The 21,756-nt window shown below is 41.7% G+C and overlaps 1 protein-coding gene across 1 annotated transcript; it reads right to left on the bottom strand.

Annotated features, from left to right (window-relative positions):
- Window positions 1-236: 236 nt before the first annotated feature.
- On the bottom strand, window positions 237-9,922 carry LOC144709270 (citrate synthase, glyoxysomal-like). The gene is made up of 13 exons (XM_078582763.1): window positions 9,460-9,922; window positions 9,034-9,214; window positions 8,868-8,953; window positions 8,629-8,733; window positions 8,129-8,191; window positions 3,539-3,648; window positions 3,083-3,202; window positions 2,924-2,999; window positions 2,145-2,218; window positions 1,941-2,061; window positions 1,409-1,506; window positions 1,209-1,332; window positions 237-518 (listed from the first exon to the last, which is right to left on the bottom strand). Exons 1-13 carry the CDS (start codon window positions 9,715-9,717, stop codon window positions 387-389), a joined length of 1,548 nt encoding a protein of 515 aa, XP_078438889.1. The 5' UTR covers window positions 9,718-9,922; the 3' UTR covers window positions 237-386.
- Between the last annotated feature and the right edge of the window lie 11,834 nt (window positions 9,923-21,756).

Genomic DNA, 21,756 nt, shown 5'->3' with positions numbered 1-21,756 from the left:
GACAAGTTCGAATCTTAAATTTGCGTTGCTTTTAGAAGGGAAATATGTATCATATAATGGGTCCACTTCCTCTCTATCTATAACCAATGAATATTCATAGCATTAATTTGGACCAACTTCATCCACTCATTTCATCGGACGGGTAAAAATATAAATCTATGATAGATGGACGGTTGATGCATCAACATAAATAGAAAAACAAACTACTACGCATATAAATAAAAAGATTTGGGGAATATGAAGCTAGCCATCATGACTCAGAAAATTCACCAAGATCATCTTGACAGCCAAACTTATTAACATTTAAAATATACCTTTTCCGGGTTCGTCTTTTGTTTTTCATATGTCATTGCCCGGCAATAATCTCTATTTCAAGGATCATAGAGTCAGAGAGACGAGCCAGCCAGCCGTCTCCTCGTTGCATTGGAAACTGCCACTTGGCCAAGCCTGTCAACTTCGGGCTCGGGTAGCCGCTCTCTGAGAGGCATGTAATGCCTTAGCCACACACCAGTGTATACCTGATGAGCAAAAGGAACATGACGAAGAAGAGAGATTTAAAAAAAAACTATATAGAAAACGCTCTTCAAAATGATGACAGAAATAAACTGCTGATATAGGCACTATAAAGAAACCAAAATAATTAACTTTGTGAGATCAAAGGATTTTTAAGAGCCTGATTTGTAGGAAAAAGAACTCTTGAAATTCAGTTAGAAATTTCCCCCCAGGAATTCAAACGTGATAGGATGAAAAGAACCTTTCTAGCAGCCTACTCCAGACCACGTACGTGCAAAAAATTACTTTGAACTAGCTTAACCGAAATGACCTAAAAGATATAAACTGAAAACTCTTATTTATGGAAGAACAAATTACGGTCTGGTATTATTTCCTATTGTGACTCTAACTAGATTCTCCTGGTCCTAAAGCATCTCCTGTTTCTATTTTATCTTTTTTAAGCAAACAAAAGAAATAAATTCAAATTAGAAACTCTCAAATTAAATTGAATTTTAAATAATACAATAACTTTCAGTCATTATTTAGAATTTCAATCATGCAATTTTTTATCCTTGAATTTTAGAAAAACTAAACAATAGAGAAATTAAAATATTAATCTGTGATGAGCTATAGGGGATTGACAATGAAATGCAAATAAAAATCCAACAGATATTAAATCAACAAATGAATATTTTAAATATTTTATAGGGAATAACCTGCTGGGGCCTCATGATTTTCGTGTCTGGGTCATCTAGAGATTCTCTCCAGTGGGCAAGGTACCCCGCCATACGTGGAATGGCAAACAGCACAGGGAAGAACTCAGTTGGGAAACCCATAGCCCTGCTCAAAACAAGGAAAAAGTAATAATGATGAGATGATAATAATGTTCTGGAATTTTCTAGAAATCATCCGTCACCTGTAGATCAATCCAGAGTAAAAATCAACATTCGGATAGAGCTTTCTCTTTACAAAGTACTCATCTGATAAAGCCGCTCTCTCCAAAGCCACTGCAACCTGTGAATAAGAAAACAAAATGAGGAAAATTTAATCTCGAATAAACTTACAGAACTGGTTTGCATAAATAAATCAAACAAACTTAAGTGGACAATGTTAGGATTCAGCCTAATTATAATGCATTCTGTGGACAATTTTAGGTTCAAGACTTACGATCCTCATTTCCACACAAGATGTGAGCAAGTAATTTGAGCTTTTGTGGTTTTTTTGTTCTATCCTATTTTTGGCCCTGCCTCCATGTTTCTCTCTTATTTATCACAACTTCTTTTGCCATCTCTATCCTGATCTCAATTGTGATGGATGGTGATTTCTGGCCAGTCTAAATTTTGACGACTGAGACTTGTATAGGAAATAACTTAAAAAAATATTAATGCGTTTTTTTTGTGAGATTCCTCATTTTTATTCTTCCAAAGGTGGTTGGTGGGGGCTCAAACCTCAATGAGCGGATCATGTCCGACAATGGAGAAGACCTCCTCAGCTAGTTTTCTGATGACTTTTGCCCTGGGGTCATAATTTTTGTACACACGATGTCCAAACCCAGACATTTTCCTTTTCCTGTGCAACAGAAGAGTTTTACAAGAGGACACAGCTTTTCACAAAGGTACAAGGTCAAAGAAGACTTGTCCAAAAATAACTACCTGTTTTTCACACCTTCAATGAACTCAGGGATGTTCTCAACCTTTCCGATCTCATTCAGCATTTTAAGTACTGCCTACAATGCCAAAGAAGGACACACACATGAAAAAGGTGAACAAAATTAATAAAGAGCAACTTGACAGGGTTGGCAGACAATGACAAATTCATCGTTGAGATCAATATCCCCCAATCTAAATAGCCATGCTTGGCCTTGAATGAACGATGGTGATTGTGATGAATTCAACAGAAAGATGACAATGACGATGATGATCAAGATGATGATATATGATTAAATGATCTATCTTAGCTTGAACGCTGATGGATGACGATGACAGCTGTCGAAAACTGGAAGATAATGACAATGATGTTGTAGATTCATCATCAACAGACAGATGACTGTAATGAGGATAATGATTCTCTTGGAAACCAAGATCATCATTTCATTGTCCATTCGTCATAGTGGACGCCAAACCCTACTCATTGGACGATTGAAAACAAGAGCTCCAATTTACTTGGCTGCAAGTTAAAACCTAATCTTGGTCAGATCAAAATGAAAATCTTTATACATATACCTTGACACAGTTTATAAAATAGGAGAGAAAAAAGTCTGATGGCAAAGAATGAGGTGACACCAATGTTCAACACTGAACATAGAACAGTCACTGCCAGTTACTTATGCTATAGGATATACGAGTAATTAATAGTTAAATGATGGGTTATCCTCTAAAGCTACGTCTATCACTAAATAAATTCCTTGACTCGCGATGATTCAAATATGTACCTCATTTGCACCACCATGAAGAGGCCCATACAATGCTCCTACAGCTCCCGATAGTGCAGTGTATACATCCACTCCACTACATAAAAATAACTGAAGAATTAATGATCCAGCTTGATATCTCATCTACATTTTGCAGAACATTTTTGGGATTGCCATTACCTTGAAGCAAGATGCCTTGCAGCTGAAGTGGAGCAGTTCATTTCGTGCTCTGCGTGAAGTATGAAAAGGATGTCCAGCACACGAGCAAGACGGGGGTTTGGTTTGTACGCACGGTTGCCCCTGTATGTTTTTAGTAGATAGAATCAATTGATCATAAGATTTAAAGATACAACGCCTTATTTTATAGAAGTAGAAATATGTCATTTAGGTGTGGGCAAAATCCTCGGACCCTGGGTACCAGAATAAGAGCAACTCAAAGTTTTGTATTTATATCCTAGTCACTGTTGCGCTAGAGTTACAGCATCTAAAGTGTGGCTTTGTGGTTTATTTTGGCCTAATGTATTAACAATGCCTTTAAAACTTTTAAGAAACGCTTGGAATGACAAGCAGTAATAGATGAAGGAAAAATGATCGTATTGAAATGCACGGCATTTTTAGTGGACTGAAAGTACTTACAACGAATCCAACATGTAAAGAAAATTTTCCGCATAGGACAAGTTGCTAGAAGGGAGAACTGGTGGTCGACCAGCTAAGCGCAAGTATGCTGCCGCCGCAATTGTTGGTGCCTATTTAGAACATGGAAACAACAAACTCAAAGAGATTAAATGGATTTCACGAGCAAAAATCACTTGTTTAGGTGGAAGTTAAAAGATTCCTGAGTTTAACCAGATGTAATTTAAAAAAATAAAATTGGCAGACTGTTTTATCATGATGGCATCTAATACAGTGGCTTTTGTCTTACTGTTAAGACCTCATCAGGTCTCATCGGGTCAAGTCTGCTGACAGGAAACTGCTCGGTTACAGAGTCGCATGTCAGATAGTGAACTAGAGAATCAAAAATTCCATGAACTGTTTATCAATATTTTGGTACACAGTGGCTCCTCCCGAGAGCCCAGGGTTGGAGACTGGTACAGACTTATACAGGGGGTTTATTTATATTTTGTTGTTTCTTTGTCCACTGACTCCTCTCTCCTTTAGGTTTGCATCATTGATACCAGAGCCCACCCTCCAATGGCCTGCAAGCCATAGGAACCCTAGTGGAGGATGTGGCCATCTTTTCTACCAGGTTGCCCTCGTGCAACCTCTCCAGTCGCTCCCCCATAACCATGGCACAACTGGCCATTACCAACCCCACCCTCCATCAGGGAGATGCCGCACAACCTCTTCCCTCAAGTTCCAGCTATTCCTCTCCAAGGCACAGCATAACCAACACGGACGCCATGGGCCCCTGATGGTGATCCGTCATATCAGACACACCAATCAACCATGGCCACTCTGCCATGATGACCGCCTAAAAAACTAACAGCCTCGAGCGGATTGCCGCCAAAGCCGCAAGCCGTTCCAGTAGAATGGGCACCAGTCCTCAGGACAGTGTATCATGATGGCCTGAAGGGTCTCGCCAGATCTCCGCCACTAACCAACCACCCAACGAATGGCTGAGTCATTCGCCATATTATATCCACATGGATATGCTGGTTACGCAACAACTCAACAAGGGCACTGGATGAAGAAGCAATTCAGCAAGGTCTTTGATTTAGCCCAATTGCTGCTATCAAGAAGAAGCATCGACCACACTCTGTCTTGAGCCTGGCACCAGACCAAACTCTCTCCAACAGTACCATTATTCCCTGATAATGAACAAAGAAACTGAGAAACTGGTGGGGGTTATATATGCACCAGGCATCATCCAACCCTCAAGCAGCCCTTTTGCAAGCCTGGCTCTGCTGGTGAAGAAGGATGGAGGCTAGCGCTTCTGCGTGGACTACAGAGCACTGAACTGAGCTACCGTCACCAACATTCCCAATTCTTTTGAAGAACTATTAGATGAAATACATGGCGTCAATATCTTCTCAGAGCTAGACCAATGATCAGGTACCACCAAATCAGAATATGACATTGTGAAACTATGATTTGTTGATGATGGCTTTTGAGTGGAAAATGTGCCAGTGACATTCCAAGCCTCACTGAACACCATCTTTTGCCCTTCACTTGGCAATTCCTCATTTTTTTTTATGGCATCATGGTACGTAGCTTGATGAAGGCAGATCATTTGGATCATGTCCAACTTGCTTTTCACTTGCTACAAGAGCATTCACTCCGTATCAACCAAAAAAAGTGTTTATTCAGCCACCCCCAATTAGAATTCTTAGTCCATACGGTATCTCTTGTGGGTATCACTGCCAACCAATACAAGACTGGCATCATATTTGAATGGCCCACCCCTCATGATTCAAAGGAATTCAAAGGGTCTCAGGCTTTGTGGGATATATTCGCCAATTTGTGGCGGTTTACAACATGATTACTGCACCACTCACCTGTAGCTTCTAGAAGGGTGGCTTCAAGTGGGGCGATGATGCCATACAGGCTTTTGACCAGCTCAAACAACTATGTCATCGATCCCCATTTTTCATCTCCCTGATTTTCAATCAACTTTCATTGTTGAAACAGATGTGTCCAGCATTGGTATCAGGAAATTCTGATCCAGCAGTGCCAACTTGAAGGAAGCTAAACTTGATTTAATTTGAAAAAGTGCAAACAATTCACCGTTAGCGACAGTACCTCATGGGCTGCAAGTATACAGTGCAGATAGACCAATACAGCCTCAAGCTTCTTCTAGAGAAAGAAGACAAACAAATCCTGCCACCATATCAACATTTGCTCATGAAGCGGCTGGAACATGATCTTGATATACAGTACAAAGAAGGGACGCAAAAATAGGGTGGCTGACACAATATCCTGTCGACCAAAAGAAACGGCCATGATCAACCAGCTGATGCTCGCGGGATGCGACTCCTCCGACATTGAACCAATGTGAGACAAAGTGAAGCAAGAGTTTTACCTCCCCAAGATCTGGCGAGCCATTTCAGGCGTTAAAAATGTGGATCCCTTTTTCTCATTCCACCAGGGTCTTCTCAAGTTCTAGAATCAGATTGTCTTCACTGCCTATCATACCATGCCTTCTCCATGATCTCCACTATGGGTATCTGGAAGGACACCCAGGATTTCTGAAGACCTATTAGAGAGCAATCAACTAGCATATGATATGATCCCGTCAGTCAAGACCATAATCGGGTCACTGTAACACAATTGTTCAAAATGAAACTGATACTTCACGTCTTCCGCAAAGCGTTCACTAAAGGGACTGGTAAGGGATGTAGGGATGTAGGGATGTAGGGAGAGAGGAGAAAGATATTCCCGGGCTAGAGCAAGAAGAAACAGGAAGGGTGAGGGAGATGACGAAGGATCGCCAGAGAGTGGTCGTTGCATGGCAGGGGGACAGCGTCGGCCTGCAAGCATGGAGAGGGAAGAGTCAAGACCAGGAAGAGGAGGAGGAAGAGGGCTAGGGAGACTCACAAGTGCAACAAACTTCCTGCCTTCTTTCCAGGAAGGCATGACTTAATTAGGGATCGAAGTGGACCGGGCCTGCACGTCTGTAGTGGACTGCTGGCAGGCCTTCCGGGCATAAACCCTCTGGCGAATCATATCAGCATATTGGCAGAGCATCAAGAAAATCATTGTGAAATATATCCAGAAAAGTGATAAAACAGAGAACCCACCCACAATAGTTATCTTCCTCCAACTCATAACTATCATGGATCGCATCTGCGATGATATCTTTCACATCTGCGATGATATCTGCGATGATATTTTGTGGAACATCTCCGGGCTTCAAATGGCTACAACAGTATACCCTTAGTGGTGGATCATCTGAGTGTACTGCTCACATCATTTCCCTCTCAGAGTCCTTTACACCATTGGAGGTAGTGAGCACTTTGTCAACGAGATGGTAAAGTTACATGGCTTTCCAGATCAATTATTTCTGGCCAAGACTGTCTTTCTGAGCTGTTTTTTAAAACATCTCTTTCACTTGCGACGAAAGACACTCGGCATCAACACTCCATATCACCCACAGATGGATGGACAATCTGAGGTGGTTTACTGTTCCTTAGAGTGACATCTACACTGCTTTGCTGTAGATCAACTTAGGCAATGGAACAAATGACTGGTATGGGCAGGTATTCAAACCACTCAATTTAATGTGTTTTAGGGGAAGTCTCTGCCTCCCCTGCTTTGTTAGAGCTTCCATCTTCAACTTTCTCCAACTTTGATCAACAGCTCGAACTGTGAGACTGATCGCCTCGGTTGCCTAGAGGATTGCCACTGATATGTTCTTTTCAAGACCATACTGCGAGTGGCTCAAGAGGAATGCTACCACATGGAAACATGTGCAAATAAACTCACACGTGTGGGGTAGCCTGCAAATAAAGTTCGAGGGGAGAAGAAGGGATATCTTTTTCAAGAAGTTGTCAGAGGCTGTCAAGCGTGAGCAAACGACCGGAGCAAGGGGTGAAACCGCAGCGGGGAGGGAGACCTCTTGAGGGAGATCTCAATTCTATATTATTTTCCATCGACATCCATGATTTGTACAAGCTACATTTCAATCATACTTGATATTCCAAGATCGCATTGCCCGATTAAGAAGGTTTTCCCAAGATCTAAATTTGAAAAGATTCTTGATACGATTTAGTAGTATCAGACACATGAGCCACCTCCGCTTCTCACTCTATCCCAACCTAACCTTCCATCTATCTTACAGCTCAACCTCAAACATTTGGTGCAACCACTAGTCATTCTGTAGTCAAGCAAAGTCACCATGAAGTACCAAAATCCTGGTCAAATGGACAGAGCAACCAAATGATGAAGCAATGTGGGAATAAGCTTCTACCTTCCAGCATGTGTCCCTGACTTCAACCTTGAAGACAAGGTAGTTTTTCATGAGGAGGCAAATTTAAGAACCAACCCGAACCAGTAGGGTCTCACGGGTAAAGCCCATTACTCTAGGCAGGACCCATCGCCAGGAAACTTCAAGGTTATTAAGTTACCGAGTGGAATGGTGAACTTGGGCATCGATCATTATTTGTATTCTTGGAGGGGAGTGGATCCCCTCATGAGCGCAAGGTTGAAGACCTGACGCAGCAGGTTTATCAGAAATCTGTTGTTTCTTTGTCGATCTATTCCTCTCTCCTTTGGGCTTTCATCACTTACCTTACCAAGAATCCGGACTATCTGTTTGTCACGCACTTGCTTCGACTTATAAAGATCCTGACCCTGCATTTAGAAAAGTAAATTTTATCAGAATTAATTTAACATTTAAAATAATCTACTAGCAAAGATACCTAATTTTTAAATAATATAAAGACAAATTAACAGCTTAAAATACCTAATATGAAGATTTCAAGCCAACCACGAAAGAGTTGATCACTTGTAAACTACTCTCAAGTTAATTCATCAGGAACAAATGTAATGGTAGAGAGAGAGTACAATGAGACAGCCAAGACCCTTCTCTCTTCCTTCTTTATGGCTTTTGAATTTCGTGAAGTCAGGTATCCAGTTCAGCAATTAACTTAAGCTCCAATTAACAAAGTTATGAACATAATTCTTACAACACATATAAATACAGAATTCCACAAATATTGATTGTTCATCTAAGCTAAAAGAATGTTATCTAATAACCTAATAATTTGTAAATGAATATTCAAACTCACTCTTAATGCAGGATTGGCATCAGGATGAAACACAGATAGCGCACTCATGGCGCTGACCAGCACTCCCATCGGATGTGCATCATGTGGCATGGCCTGAATGATATCCTACAGGAAAGATAATTAAAATAACAAATTCAGACTCTGACGGCAACAAGAAAATTTTCAAGCCTCTCCAGATGAAAATTTTACCAGCACAATAACTGATATTATAGCAACTTTAAGGAGAAGAAAATACTCACCAGAATACCCTGAGGTACAGCAGAATGCTGGGCGATGGCGAATTCCCAATCTGCCAGCTGGCTTTGAGATGGTAAAGAGCCGTACACTGGCAAAAGAAAATTCGAGAAGCAGGCATTAGGTGTCGAATAGTTTAACGTTAATTCCCCAAAAAATGAAAATACTCACTTAAAAGATATGAGACTTCCACAAATGTGCTGCTCTCAGCCAATTCCTCAATCGGATAACCCCTGTACCTAAGGATTCCCTCATCTCCATCTATGTAGCAAATTGATGAACGGACCGGAGCAGTATTAAGATACCCAGGGTCATAAAGCTTGATCCCCTTGTCATCATTTCCCGTGGTTATCTGTAGAGAGTTCCCAAATGTTAAAATTTCACTGAAATCGAGGTTTCATTTTAGGTTCCCATATTTAACCGAAAATCTGCCAACAATTGTAGTACGAACCAAGCCCCAAAAAAATAAGAATGAAATAAAACATAAATCGAGTACAGGAATGAAAAGTTGGATTTAAGGTCAGCTCAACACAGATAAATAACGTAAGTTATGAGGCAAAACTCAAAAGAATGAGCACGAAAGAACAATACAATCACCTTCTTCAGGTCATTTGCCTTGATTGTCCCCTCATCAGAGACAGGAATCTCGTACTTCTTCCCCGTCCTGCGATCAACAACCGCCAAAACACCGCCCAAGCCAACTGAATGCGGTTGGATCACCTGCGCAGACACCGGCGACCGCCACAGAGCGCTAGAAAACACCGAACAGCTAAAATCTTGCTCCGCAAGATGCGCAGAGAGAACAGCCAACCGACCAGCCACCAAGGATTTGCGAGATTCCGTGCAATCCATCATGCAGACCGAAATTGCAGCAACCGATTCCTCAAATCGAATTCCGACGATGCCAAGCAGCTAGCGAGAGTTGGAAGATCGAAATCTTCTACAATTCAGATTGCGTACACCAACGATGAAAAAACGATGACGCAGTCTGCACGGCGATCGAGATTTCGCCGTGGACGAAGAGGGGATAAGCTTTTATAGGAGACGTGCGGAGGATGAACAGTCTGAGCGGGAAAGACGGTGCCCATACCGAGAAGATACCGGCCGATTCGACCCACTGAGTTCGCCACTCGGGAAGCGGCTCATTTAAAATATACTTGAAAATGTTGCTGAAATATGCTAAAATATATTTTCTCAAAGCGGGATTCAGACAGGCCCATTAAAATTAGACGTCCCAAGGTGAATAAGATTTGATGCTCAATCAACCTGCTATGAGTTCTCCAAAGCACGAGATTAGAATTGCTAAGGAGCGATGAAGATGCATCTTCATGTTAGAAGTCAGTTCAGATTGAGATGAATGTTACTGAGGCAATTCAGATGAAGATACATGCATGAATTTATGAGCAGAAGCAACGGAGCAAAGAATGTTATGAAGTCAATTTGGATTCATCTGAAGATGGACTTCCCAAGTCTTCTTCATATGAGCCATTTCTATCCAGTTCCGCCATAGATTATTATAAAGTTCAAGGGGTAGATTTTATGAAAAAAATGGACAATTATCTTCAAAATGAACTTGCAACACATTTGGGCTTTTTTGTGATCTCCTACTTTCTTTCTTAAGTAGATGTTTAGCCAAAAATCAAAGCATGAGTAAACAGAAATCCCATTTGAAGTATGTGTAAAACTGAAGAGCCAAAGAATATATGACATTGCACCTAGCATAATGTTATAATTAAGGAGATAAATTCTTGAAACTGAAACCAGTTTAGTGTACAATGGCAATGGATTAACACAAACTGAATTATTCCAGTGGATTCAAATATATATATAAGATACATTAGTTTAACATGCAAGAGAAGTGGAGAAAACCTAGATCAAATTATTCTAGTAGCTTCTAATGAGATGATAATTAAAAATCATCCAAAGGGATCGAACACTTTAGAAGTCAACACACACTAATGCACAATAGTTCACCATAAAATTATGTTCAAAGTCCAGAAGACAGATTTTCTTTGTGCTAGACCAACAAGATTAAAGGCTTGCCTCAAAGGGTTGTAGCACAAGGTGTTCATAAAAGGAGAGAAAATCCCCCTATTATGGAAGGGGGTGGCCAAAAATAAAAATTTCTCGTAAGGGGAAAAAACACTACAGATGGACAGTAACAAAAAAAAATACAAAACTTGGGCTATTCACCCCCAAAATTTACATACAAAGTTCAAGGAAAAAGTTAGATTGCTACAATGGTGAAACTTTGCTTGGGAAAGCAATGCCATCGTGAAGCTGGCAAAGAAACTTTGATTTGCGACAATATCCTGGAGTTGTGTAGAGTCCCAATATTATTAATAAAGATATCTCCACTTGGAGAATATGATGACCAAAATGACTATCAAGATCAATATGGTTCATCTCCTCATGAAACATCTCATACATGTTTCATTGAGATATATTTGATATTTTGTGCTTATATAGGAGGAGAATGTTGGGTTCTGTGACTTGGTTCAACCATGTAAAATAAATTTTCCATGAATGAGGAAGTGTTTATCAATCTTAAATAGAACTTGAAAATCATCTATCACATGTACCTTATGGCAAACTTGTTCCACCCTTGACTTGCTCACTTTGAGATTTTTCTTCAGCCATTCCTATGCCCGGCCTCTAGAAATATCCATGCAAACACGTTGCTCTTGGATCTCCACTTCTTCTTCAACTCTCCTTGAAAATCTTGAACATCTTCTCACCATGAAGATACTCTCCTTGTTTGAGTGGAGAAGAGATCAGAATGGAGAAGGGGGCTCCCAATTCTGGCTAGCATGGGTGCTTAAAATGAGTGGCCCTTCCCTATTTATATTTCATTTGAGTTTTTCTCAAAAGCCCATTAGGTAAAGTATATTCACTAATACCCTTATGATCTTATGCATGTGACACTCTAAGCTCATGTATCGTTCTACTTAATAACTTTAGTGACCTAATAGAAATTATTGGCCAAGCTAATTAATGAATTAAATCAACATATGGATTAATTAACTGAGGATTGATTTAACCCAATAGATTGGTTATGGTTTCAGCCCATAGGGTGCGAAGCTACACCCCGTGCTCTAAAAGATATCGAGTAGTGTTCAAAGTCTCTCGTGGAACCTTTATCGTCATTGGTTATTGTATATGTATAATCTGTCATCTGCACGAGACTCTCGAATGACTTAGGGTATGATTTATCATCAAACCCTAATCCATCATTCGATTAGTGCTCAAGCGTAATGGGGATCATTGGAGAACCCTTCTCCAATATCCTCATTAACCTGGCCATGGATTTTCTGCATCATCTTTCTTGAGTCCATCTCCTCTTTTATAGAGGGTGGATGTCATCTTGACCACTCAATCATCTCTGTGAGTTTCTTACTACATCCAAGGTATGACTTGTTTGAATCCCATGGTTAGAGACTCATACGTCGTAGTCAATATATAATTGTCTATCCACGAGATGTTCTTGGTGTCTCAGATCAATGGATCACTTATAAAACTATAACATAAATCAACCTGATTGACATTTAGGTATAATACCATCAAGGATTCTATTCGTTGGATTAATTCAGTGAACTCTTTCTCTAAAGAGCACCTACTATCATAATAAAAATAACTTTTGAGTGAGAAAAATCTAATTTTGAATTTAATTAATATTTTAATGACTTTTTGACTTTTCCACCTTCTTAGAATTTATTATCATGCTAGAAATCTGTTTTACATATTTGTGGAGAGAGACAATTGAATGGCTTAGATTGTTCGAAATTTAAAGAGTAATATCTAATGATCTAGAAGGAGATTGATGAAATCAAAATTAGGGCAAAATTAAGTTGTTGCGGATTTGAGTTTAATCAATAAAATATATAAGCCTTTACTCATAAAATAATTTGATTAGTTGGTGATGATCATGGGTTGTCTCCTTGGGGAATGAGCCATAGGGAGATAAATTTCTCCTCTACCAAGTGAAACTAAGATGATGAGAAAGGATACATATATTCTAAAAGTTAGCGTTTGGATGAAGGTATTGATCAAAGATAGGTAGAGCAACCATTTAATAACAATAAGTTGAGTATTACATGAGTGGTACATAATGATTGTGAACGAAGCGAATGAAGATAAAAGAGAGTAGGGTGAAGGAAGACATGAAGAAGTGATGATAAGACGAGTTGAGAACTAATGGGGAATGATAATGATAAGTATCTTATTTAGGGTTTAATAATAGATAGGAAGGGTTGAAGGTGAGATGGAATAGAGATGACATGATGAGATGCGGTGGAAGTAGGATTTTGAATGATGAATAAGATGAAGATAGCAGTATAGGTTCTCTTAGTCGAATGGAGAGGGGAACACGTGACAAGATCGTGAAGGCATAAGTGATACGTGCAGTGGGTTTTAGATGCCAATAGATGGGGATGGATGATGGATGATAGATGATGGTGTATAGTGATGCTCTACCTTAATGAATGTATTAAAGAAGGATCAATTTAAGGTAAGAGACAAACCTTAGATCCTTATGTTCTGCTCGAATCAAGGCATCTTTTTGATGTAGATCAGCCTCACCACTCCTGTTTTAACATTCTCCTAGCGCTCAAGACACCAATAACTTTATGGACAAACTTTTAAAGATTCAATTTTTTTCCATATTCATCTCTAAGAGGAAGTGAGCTTTAAGATTTTTTATAAATATCGGGGGCCCAATTTATAGATCCAATATTATGGATGGATTTATGACAAAAAATGAAGCTACCCTCATAATAACAGCTCAATCAGAATTTTGGATCATCAGATATCAAGCCCCAAAGTTAGGTAGTTCCTAGCCATTTATTTACTCCAAAGATTTCTCTCCCTTCATCAGCGTCAGCCTTGTCATGTTGTTTTCCTGGGTTTTGTCTCATTGATGAGTCATAAATCAGGCATGTAAATCAACATTTATTTGGAAGTTAAGAAGTCATTTTTAGAAGTGCAGATGCATTATTATGTCAAATCTCACTTTTATGCAAATTTTCATTCAAATGTAAAACATCACGTTTTTAACGAGTTTTTGCTCTAATAAGGTATAGCATAAATTTCGTTGATTCAGAAGAAAGAAAATAAAAGAAGAAAAAATAGAAAAGAAAAATAATATTAATAATATAAATAAAAAGGATCCTAAAGACCGCCAAGGCGTAGCCAAGCCAAGTGCACCGCACGCGCCACCCGCAGTCGCAACGAAGACCGCACCCGCAGGCGGCACGCGCAGCACAAGCCCAGCCCAAGTCCGTGTCTCAAAGCGGTCAAAGTACTTTCGCATACAACGCCCAAGGTAAGTGGTTAACTTCATATCAAATGAAAACAAACTGCAACAAATATATACTTGTTCTGCAACAAATATATACTTGTTCGCCGGAGATATCCCATACCGGTCAGGAAGGTCTTCGGACCATTCCTGACCTATAAAATAGCCATAAATTGTGAAAAATTTATCTTTTGCCACCGAACTCAAACACCTCTTTGGAAATAAAATCACGGAGGAAGATCCTCCTTCTTTGTCATTTTCTTCCGATTCTCTCAGTCGACGATAGTGACAGTGCTGCGACCTGAAGGGAGAACGCGAAGAGAGTGATAGAAGAAGAGAGAATTAAGAAAAGCTTACCTGAAGGACGAAGCGGCCGGAGTGGGGTCTGGAGCCGTCGGTGACTCTGAGTCGGCGCAGAAATCCGGTAAGTACTTTGGTTTACATTTATTTCAATTCCTAATTCATTTAGTATCAAGAAAGAACGAATGATCTCATCAAACGTTTTCCTCGAAATCGAATGAAATCGATTTTGAGTAAAAACATAAAAAAACTTCTGAAAACTCTGTCAGACATTTCTTCAAATACCTGATATGCAGTCTTTAAATTCGACCTTTTAAAATCATTTTATATATTTTCAACACGATTAAAAATCTCTCAAAAATACCATAAAAACAAAGGATATATAATTCCTAAATTCCATCATATTCTGATAAAATACCTAAAAATCCTCTCTCGTTCCTTACCAAATATGCTAACAATCTCAAATACTCACTGAGACATTTTATCAAACACTTAATCTTCCGAATTCGACTCTTATTTTTCTCCTAGATATTGATCTCTAAAAATTCATAAAAATATTTTAAAATCACTAATCTTCTTCCTGTGCCTATATACAAAATCTGAGGTTGAAATAAAATTGTTAAAGAGGACTTCCTTTATAAATCATCATTAAATTCTTCTTTACCTCTCTTTAGAGATGAAAACAAACACCTAGTGGTGTTTGCTGACCATCCTACTCATTAGTGAATTCTATCTCCAAGTTTCAATCCCTGTGGAGATGACCTTGTTCATCTCTATATGATTTTGATTAAGTTTACATATACAAATTTTTATTTGATCGAAACGAAAATAACGACGACAAATTAAAACCCCATTTTCGCCGTCGTCACTCATCATAGCATTATGTAAAATCATTACATTATCCTTGATCAACGGCTCTTTTTGCGCGAAGTGTTGCATCTTGAAAAGACCAATAAAACAACTTTAACAATAGTTACTATTATATTATATATGAAAAATTAAATGTGCGTCCAACATGGTGGTGCATTTGCATGCTTCTTTTAAAACCCAATAAAAAAGGGACATATACATGCCATGCGTATTTTAAGTTGTGTAGCCCTTGATTTGGATGAACATAATGATTCCTTGAAATAGAAGAGTTGTAATGAAACTGTAATGACTTTTAGAAAATCAAGAAACAAATCACATGTGCATGGATTGCATTCATGATTTATTGGATCCTCGAGTGAGAAAGTTGAGCTGCTCATGTGTGCAGCCTCTAGACGAATCCACAAAAACTTCAACACATAAATCGCCTCCTCCACTTTGATGAGCTTCGTTCAGCCTCCCTTGCCATTGTTGTGTCGCCTTGATCGCATGGGGAATGGAGTGCAACTCTAGGAGAAGGCATAAGAAGGGGTGAATTTCACGGGTGAATTTCATTCAAGGCATTCTCTTATTTATATTAAGTTGGTAATTTTCATAAAATCCTCCAAACTTAAGTATATTTTTTGACATCCAAAGTACCATTTGCGTGTGACCCTCTAAGCCCATGTATCCATATAGTTAACAACTCTAGTGGCCAAATAACCTTTATTGGCCTTCCAAATTAATTAAATATATTATCATGTAGATTAATTAATGTCGTATCTGTTGGGTTCTAGAAGCCTTGACATGGATGAATAAATAAAAATGATTCACAACAAAAGACTTGAACGAATAGAACGAGTTCAAAAACATTAAACGAAGTACATTTCCATGGATTGCATCTGTGATTTCTTGGATCCCTGAGTGAGACTAGTCGAGCTACTCACGTGTGCAGCCTCTAGATGTATCAGCATGATCCTCGGCACATTGAATCTCCTCCTTCTCCTTGACGAGCCCCGTTCTACCTCCATTGTCGTCGTTACGCTGTTCTAATCGCATTGGGCATCGAGAGGGGATGTGGGGAGAGTGGAGAAGAAGGGGAAGGTCCCTGAACAATTATGGCCTAGGTGAATTTTTTTCAGGGCCTTCCCCTATTTATACTAAGTGGGTTTTTTTCATAAAAACCCCTAAAACTTAAGTATATCTTCCGACGTCCAAAAGACCATGTGTGTGTGACCCTCTAGGCCCATGTATCAGTCTAGTTAACGACTCCAGAGGCCCAATAACCTTTATTGGCCTTAAAAATTAATTAACTATATCACCATATAGATTAATTAATGTCGGATTGATTTAACCCAATTGATAGGTCGAGTCTCCGACACGTGAGGTGCCAAAGCCACACCTTGTGTCCTAGAAGATACAAATGAGTGTGTATCAACTCACTCATGGAACCTGTTCGTCATTAGTTACTATATATGTATAATCCCTTATCCACTTGACGCTCCTTGGACAACTTAGGGAATGGTCAATTGTCAAACCCTAATCGGTCATCCAAGTTAGCACTGATGCATTCAGAAATCATCGGAGAACTCTTCTCTGATATTTCACTGCCTTGGCCGAGGACTTCATTGCATCGTCTTCGTTGAGTTGTCACCTCTAATACCGAGGGTGGACAATCTCATCGTGACCACTCAATCGTCTTTGTGAACGTCTTGATATACCCGAACTAAGACCATTTAGAAACTAATGATTAGAAACTCGTTGGCCATCGCCAAAGTACAGCCGTCTGTCCACAAGACGTCTTTGGTGTCTCAGGTCTAAGGACCCTTTACACAACCGTGACATGGATCAACCTTATTGACAGTTTGGTATAATACCATTCAGGAATTCATAAGGATCAATTCACTAAACTCTTTCCATTAAAGAGCACCCACTATCTATCCTTAGTGTCTCCACACTAATGGCTACGGGACCAGCCATACTCATCATATGAGTGGGCTAGATAGTACTATTCTATTCGGATACTTCAATGTCCTTCTCACATATCCTTTGAATATGAATGTTTATAACACATGCTTAAAGACTACTGATCTCCGTATTACGATCTCATCATAATTCACTAAGTCCCATCATGTCTTCATGGACTTCATTATAAGCATCACACGTGCACTATAATGAATATGTTCTATTAATGAACATGGAACGAGATGTGGAATGTGTAATTGGCTTATCGGCCACATATATTTCCATCAGTATCAAGTAAACCCAATCAATAGGTTGAGTCTCCAACCAATGGGGTGCGAAGCTACACCTCGTGCTCTATAAGATACAAAGGAGTGTGTATTGACTCATCTATGGAAACTGTTCATGATCGATTATCTTGTAGGTATGGTGTCTCATTCACCTGATGCTTGTAGGAAGATAGGGTATACTCAACTATAAAATCTTACTTAGTCATTTGAGTTAGGACTTATGCATTCAGAATTTATCGGAGAACTCTTCTTTGATGTTACATTATCTTGTCTAAGGACTTTATCACATCATCTTTCTGGATTTGTCTCCTCTTATATTGATGGAACAAGATCCCATCTTGACCACTCAACTATCTTTGCGAACTTCTCAATGCTCCAAATAAAACTGTTTAGAATTCCATGATTTGAAACTCATAGGCCATAGTCAAAGCACAACTATTCATCCATAATACATCTTTGGTGTCTTAGGTCTAAGGACCACTTCTACAACAATGACGTGAATCAACCTGATTGATAGTTTAGTATAATCCATTTTGGGATTCGTACGGATCAATTCTGTAAACTCTTTCCATTAAAGACACCCTGATGGCGAGGACGCCAATGCATCAGCTCGGGACACGTCACCGCAGGCAGTCGGGGTCAACACAGACGTTACGGATCCAAAGATGAAGTCAACAGAAGTCAACCCACCTCGGTCAACAGGAGTCAACGAAGAAGTCAACACGCCACAACCGTCGTCCACCACGTCACCACCCGCGCACGTCTCCACGCGCGTCATGACACGACGCCAAAGGCAGATCCACAACTGCCCTTTGGCGTGACGTGATGCACGTTTTCCCTTGCGTGTCTTATTTTCTAGTTATTTTCTCTTTCCTCCAAGGCCTATATAAGGTCATTTGTTTCAAGAACTCATTAGGCAATCATAATTCAAGAATTGAGTTTTCTTTCTAACTCTTCTTGGAGGATTGCCCTACCCCTCATCTTGCCCTAACCTTCCCCGTCGTCACCGTCGTCGTCGTCATCACCGTCGTCGCCCGCCGCCACCGCCGCCTGCGCCGCCGTCGTCATCACCGCGCGCGCAGCGGCGCGGTCACACGCTGCCGCGACCGCCGCGCCACGCGTGCCATCCCGCGCCGCCGTGCGCCTCCGTGCGCCGCGGTCGCGCGGCGCTGCGCCGTCGGCGGCGCCTCAAGCGCAGCAGCGCTCGCGCGCTCGGGTGCGCTCCGCCGCACTCCGCGCACTCCGCGCGCGCGCAGACGCTCTGCGCGCTCCGCGCCCGCGCCCGCGCGCGCTGCTCCGTGCTGCTCCGTGCGCTCCGCGCACCCTTCGCGCGCTTCGCGCGCGCGGGAGTTCGTCGAGCCCGACCCGGCGTCCCGCTTCATGCGTCAACCAGGGCGGACAACGCCGGGCGCCCGTTCAGTATCACGCCGCCGTGCGCCACGAGCAGAATTACCTGCAGCCTCTCCACGCGCTGCGGTGCTGAGGTATACCTGCACCCTGTGGTGCCGGCGTGTTCTCCGCTCAGTATTTTCTCGGTAAGTTTCCACCGCCGTCAGAATTAGACTTGGATTTCCTCTTCTTCTCTCCTTTTCTCGAGTGTTTCTTCGGCGTGAATTCGAGGTATTGATTTCGGTGCTTAGGCATCGTCGCGGTGGGGAAGACAGTACTCCGCCCTCGATAAGGGTCGGAGCTGCACCACCAGATTTCATCGGTTTTAAGTCCGAGAATCGACCGTGATTTCTGTGGATTGTTTTATCCCTTAACCCATTCCTACCCATAGCCTCGTCATCCGCCTAAATCGTCCATCCCATAGTCGTCCTCGTCAAATTGGTATCGAGCCTAACCTGTCGCCCAGCCATTTCCGCCATCGTGAGCGTCTTCATTCATCATTTGTCATTCCCCTTGCATGCATTTGCGTTCAGGCAAGCGAGTTCCCGCTCCGATGACAGACCAACCCCAAGGCGGTCGTGAGGTGTCAGCCCCTATCCATGAGTTGGCGTCACCCACTCCACCGTCCTCTTCTCGCCTGGGCGTTGATCGTATACTAGGCGCTTTCCATAATGGTTTTCGTGATATGAATACACGAATGACCAACATGGACAACCGTCTAAGTAGTTCGATCGACGCGTGGCGACCGAACTCAACAACTTGAAACTAGAGGCCGGATCGTTTCGCGTGATCGTGAGAACCACTACCCACCTGATCCTAGAGCTCGAGATCGTGATAGGAATCATCGTTCGTTGATGATCCTATACGTCCGATGATAGATCCGAAGTCGAAACCAGAACCGTCTCGAACATGACGATATGATTCCTCCGGATACCCGTGCTCCAGTTCGTGATAGGAATCGTCGCGGCGATTACTATCGGCGAACCTAGGACCCCAAGCCAGGATAAGAATCATCCTTTGCGGAACGATCCCTACCCTCCCTTGGAGAGAGCCCCGGTGCACGATGGAAATCATCCACTACGAGACGATTACCATCCACCGGAGGAGAGGATCCCAGAGCGAGATAGGAATCATCCCCCTCGAAATGATCCTTATCCGCCTGATGATAGACATCGCGGGTGGAACGGGAGTCATCCGGACAGGAACGATCCTTTTCCACCCGAAGTGGTGGTTCCTCCTCGCGATCACCGTCGTGCGGATCACGACAACCACTGGCAGCAGATTCAACGTAGCGTCAAAGTCGATGTCCCATACTACGAGGGATCTAGAGACCCTAAAGACTATCTCGATTGGGAGTCAAAATTGAATAGCTATTTCAAGTGGTACAATATGTTAGAGTGGCAGAAAGTCCAGTACGCCGAGATGAGATTAGGAGGACAAGCCAAAATCTTTTGGGAAAACCTTGAATTTTCGATTTATAACCGCCGTGAGCCGCCCATCGATACTTGGCCTCAAATGAAGGACAAACTCAGAGAAAAATATGTACCACTAGCTTACTTAGACAACCTCTTAGACCAATGGCATAAACTACAACAGGGTAGACGTCCGGTTTCCGAGTACATCACCCAATTTGAGGAGTTTTACATGAGGTGTCGTGTTGAGGAGAACCCCCGCGTTGTTATTTCGCTTTCGGACAGGTCTCAACCCGTACCTTGAGACGGAACTTCTAGTCCGTAAAGCCACTACGTTAGAGCAGGCCTACCAGATCGTAGAAGACCTAGAGCTGTGTCAGAACTTACATCATTCTCCTGTGTATCATCGCCCTGCTCTCACCGATCGGCCCCCTTTATCTACTCCTTATGCCAACCGTGCAATCCAGCGTCAACCTCCCTTAGCTCTTCCAGCACCACCACTACCACCTCTCTCAGCTCCGCCACTTCCAGCTCCCCGGGCTCCTACCCCTACCTGCACTCCATCCGAACACCGTCCGCCGCTCCGACTCAATCATTTCCTACCCCGACAACTCGTAGCTCACCGTCCCTCGAGTCCACCGCAAGGGCCCCTCCTCAATCCAACTCTTCACAACTCGGTCCTTCTGGCTTGACTTGTTTTAAATGCCAAGGTCGAGGTCATAGAGCTTCCCAATGCCCCTCTCGAGCCTTGCACATTGGACAGGAACCCTTCGAAAGCGAGCCTACCTTAGATGAGCCATCCCTAGAGGAAGAGGAATATAGACTAGAGAGCCATGTTGTTGATGATTTTGTGCTTGATGATGGATTAGTGAGCTTTATTGGCATCACAGATTGCCCCCCATCTCTTCCTCGTCATGACCCATCTACATCAGTTAGAGGAATTGTCCGTTGCAATCTTACTCAACCTACTACTGACAACCCTGCATTGAGGACGTCCATATTTTACACGTATTTCAAAATTGGTGATAAGATGTGTAAGATGATTGTAGATAGTGGTAGCTGTATTAACGTCGTCTCCGACGTTATGACTTCGCGTTTGGGACTACCGTTGATTGATCACCCTCACCCCTACTTTGTTTCGTGGATTGATGCTACCTCTATCCCTGTGAAAAACCAATGCCGTCTCCCCTTAAAGGTCCAATCCTATGAAGATGAGATTTTATGCGATGTTCTACCCATGAAGGTGGGCAGCATTATCCTCGGCCGCCCTTGGCTGTATGATAACGATGTACACCTCTATGGTCGGAGTAATACTTGTTCTTTCATCCATCAGAGCAAGAAAATCACATGGCATCCCTACACTCATAACCCGCAAGGGGCCGTCTCGAAATCTACTTCCATA

The sequence above is a fragment of the Wolffia australiana genome, chromosome 11 (assembly GCF_029677425.1).
Source record: "Wolffia australiana isolate 7733 chromosome 11, ASM2967742v1".
NCBI lineage: Eukaryota > Viridiplantae > Streptophyta > Magnoliopsida > Alismatales > Araceae > Wolffia > Wolffia australiana.
This window is presented reverse-complemented; position numbering and strand designations above follow the sequence as displayed.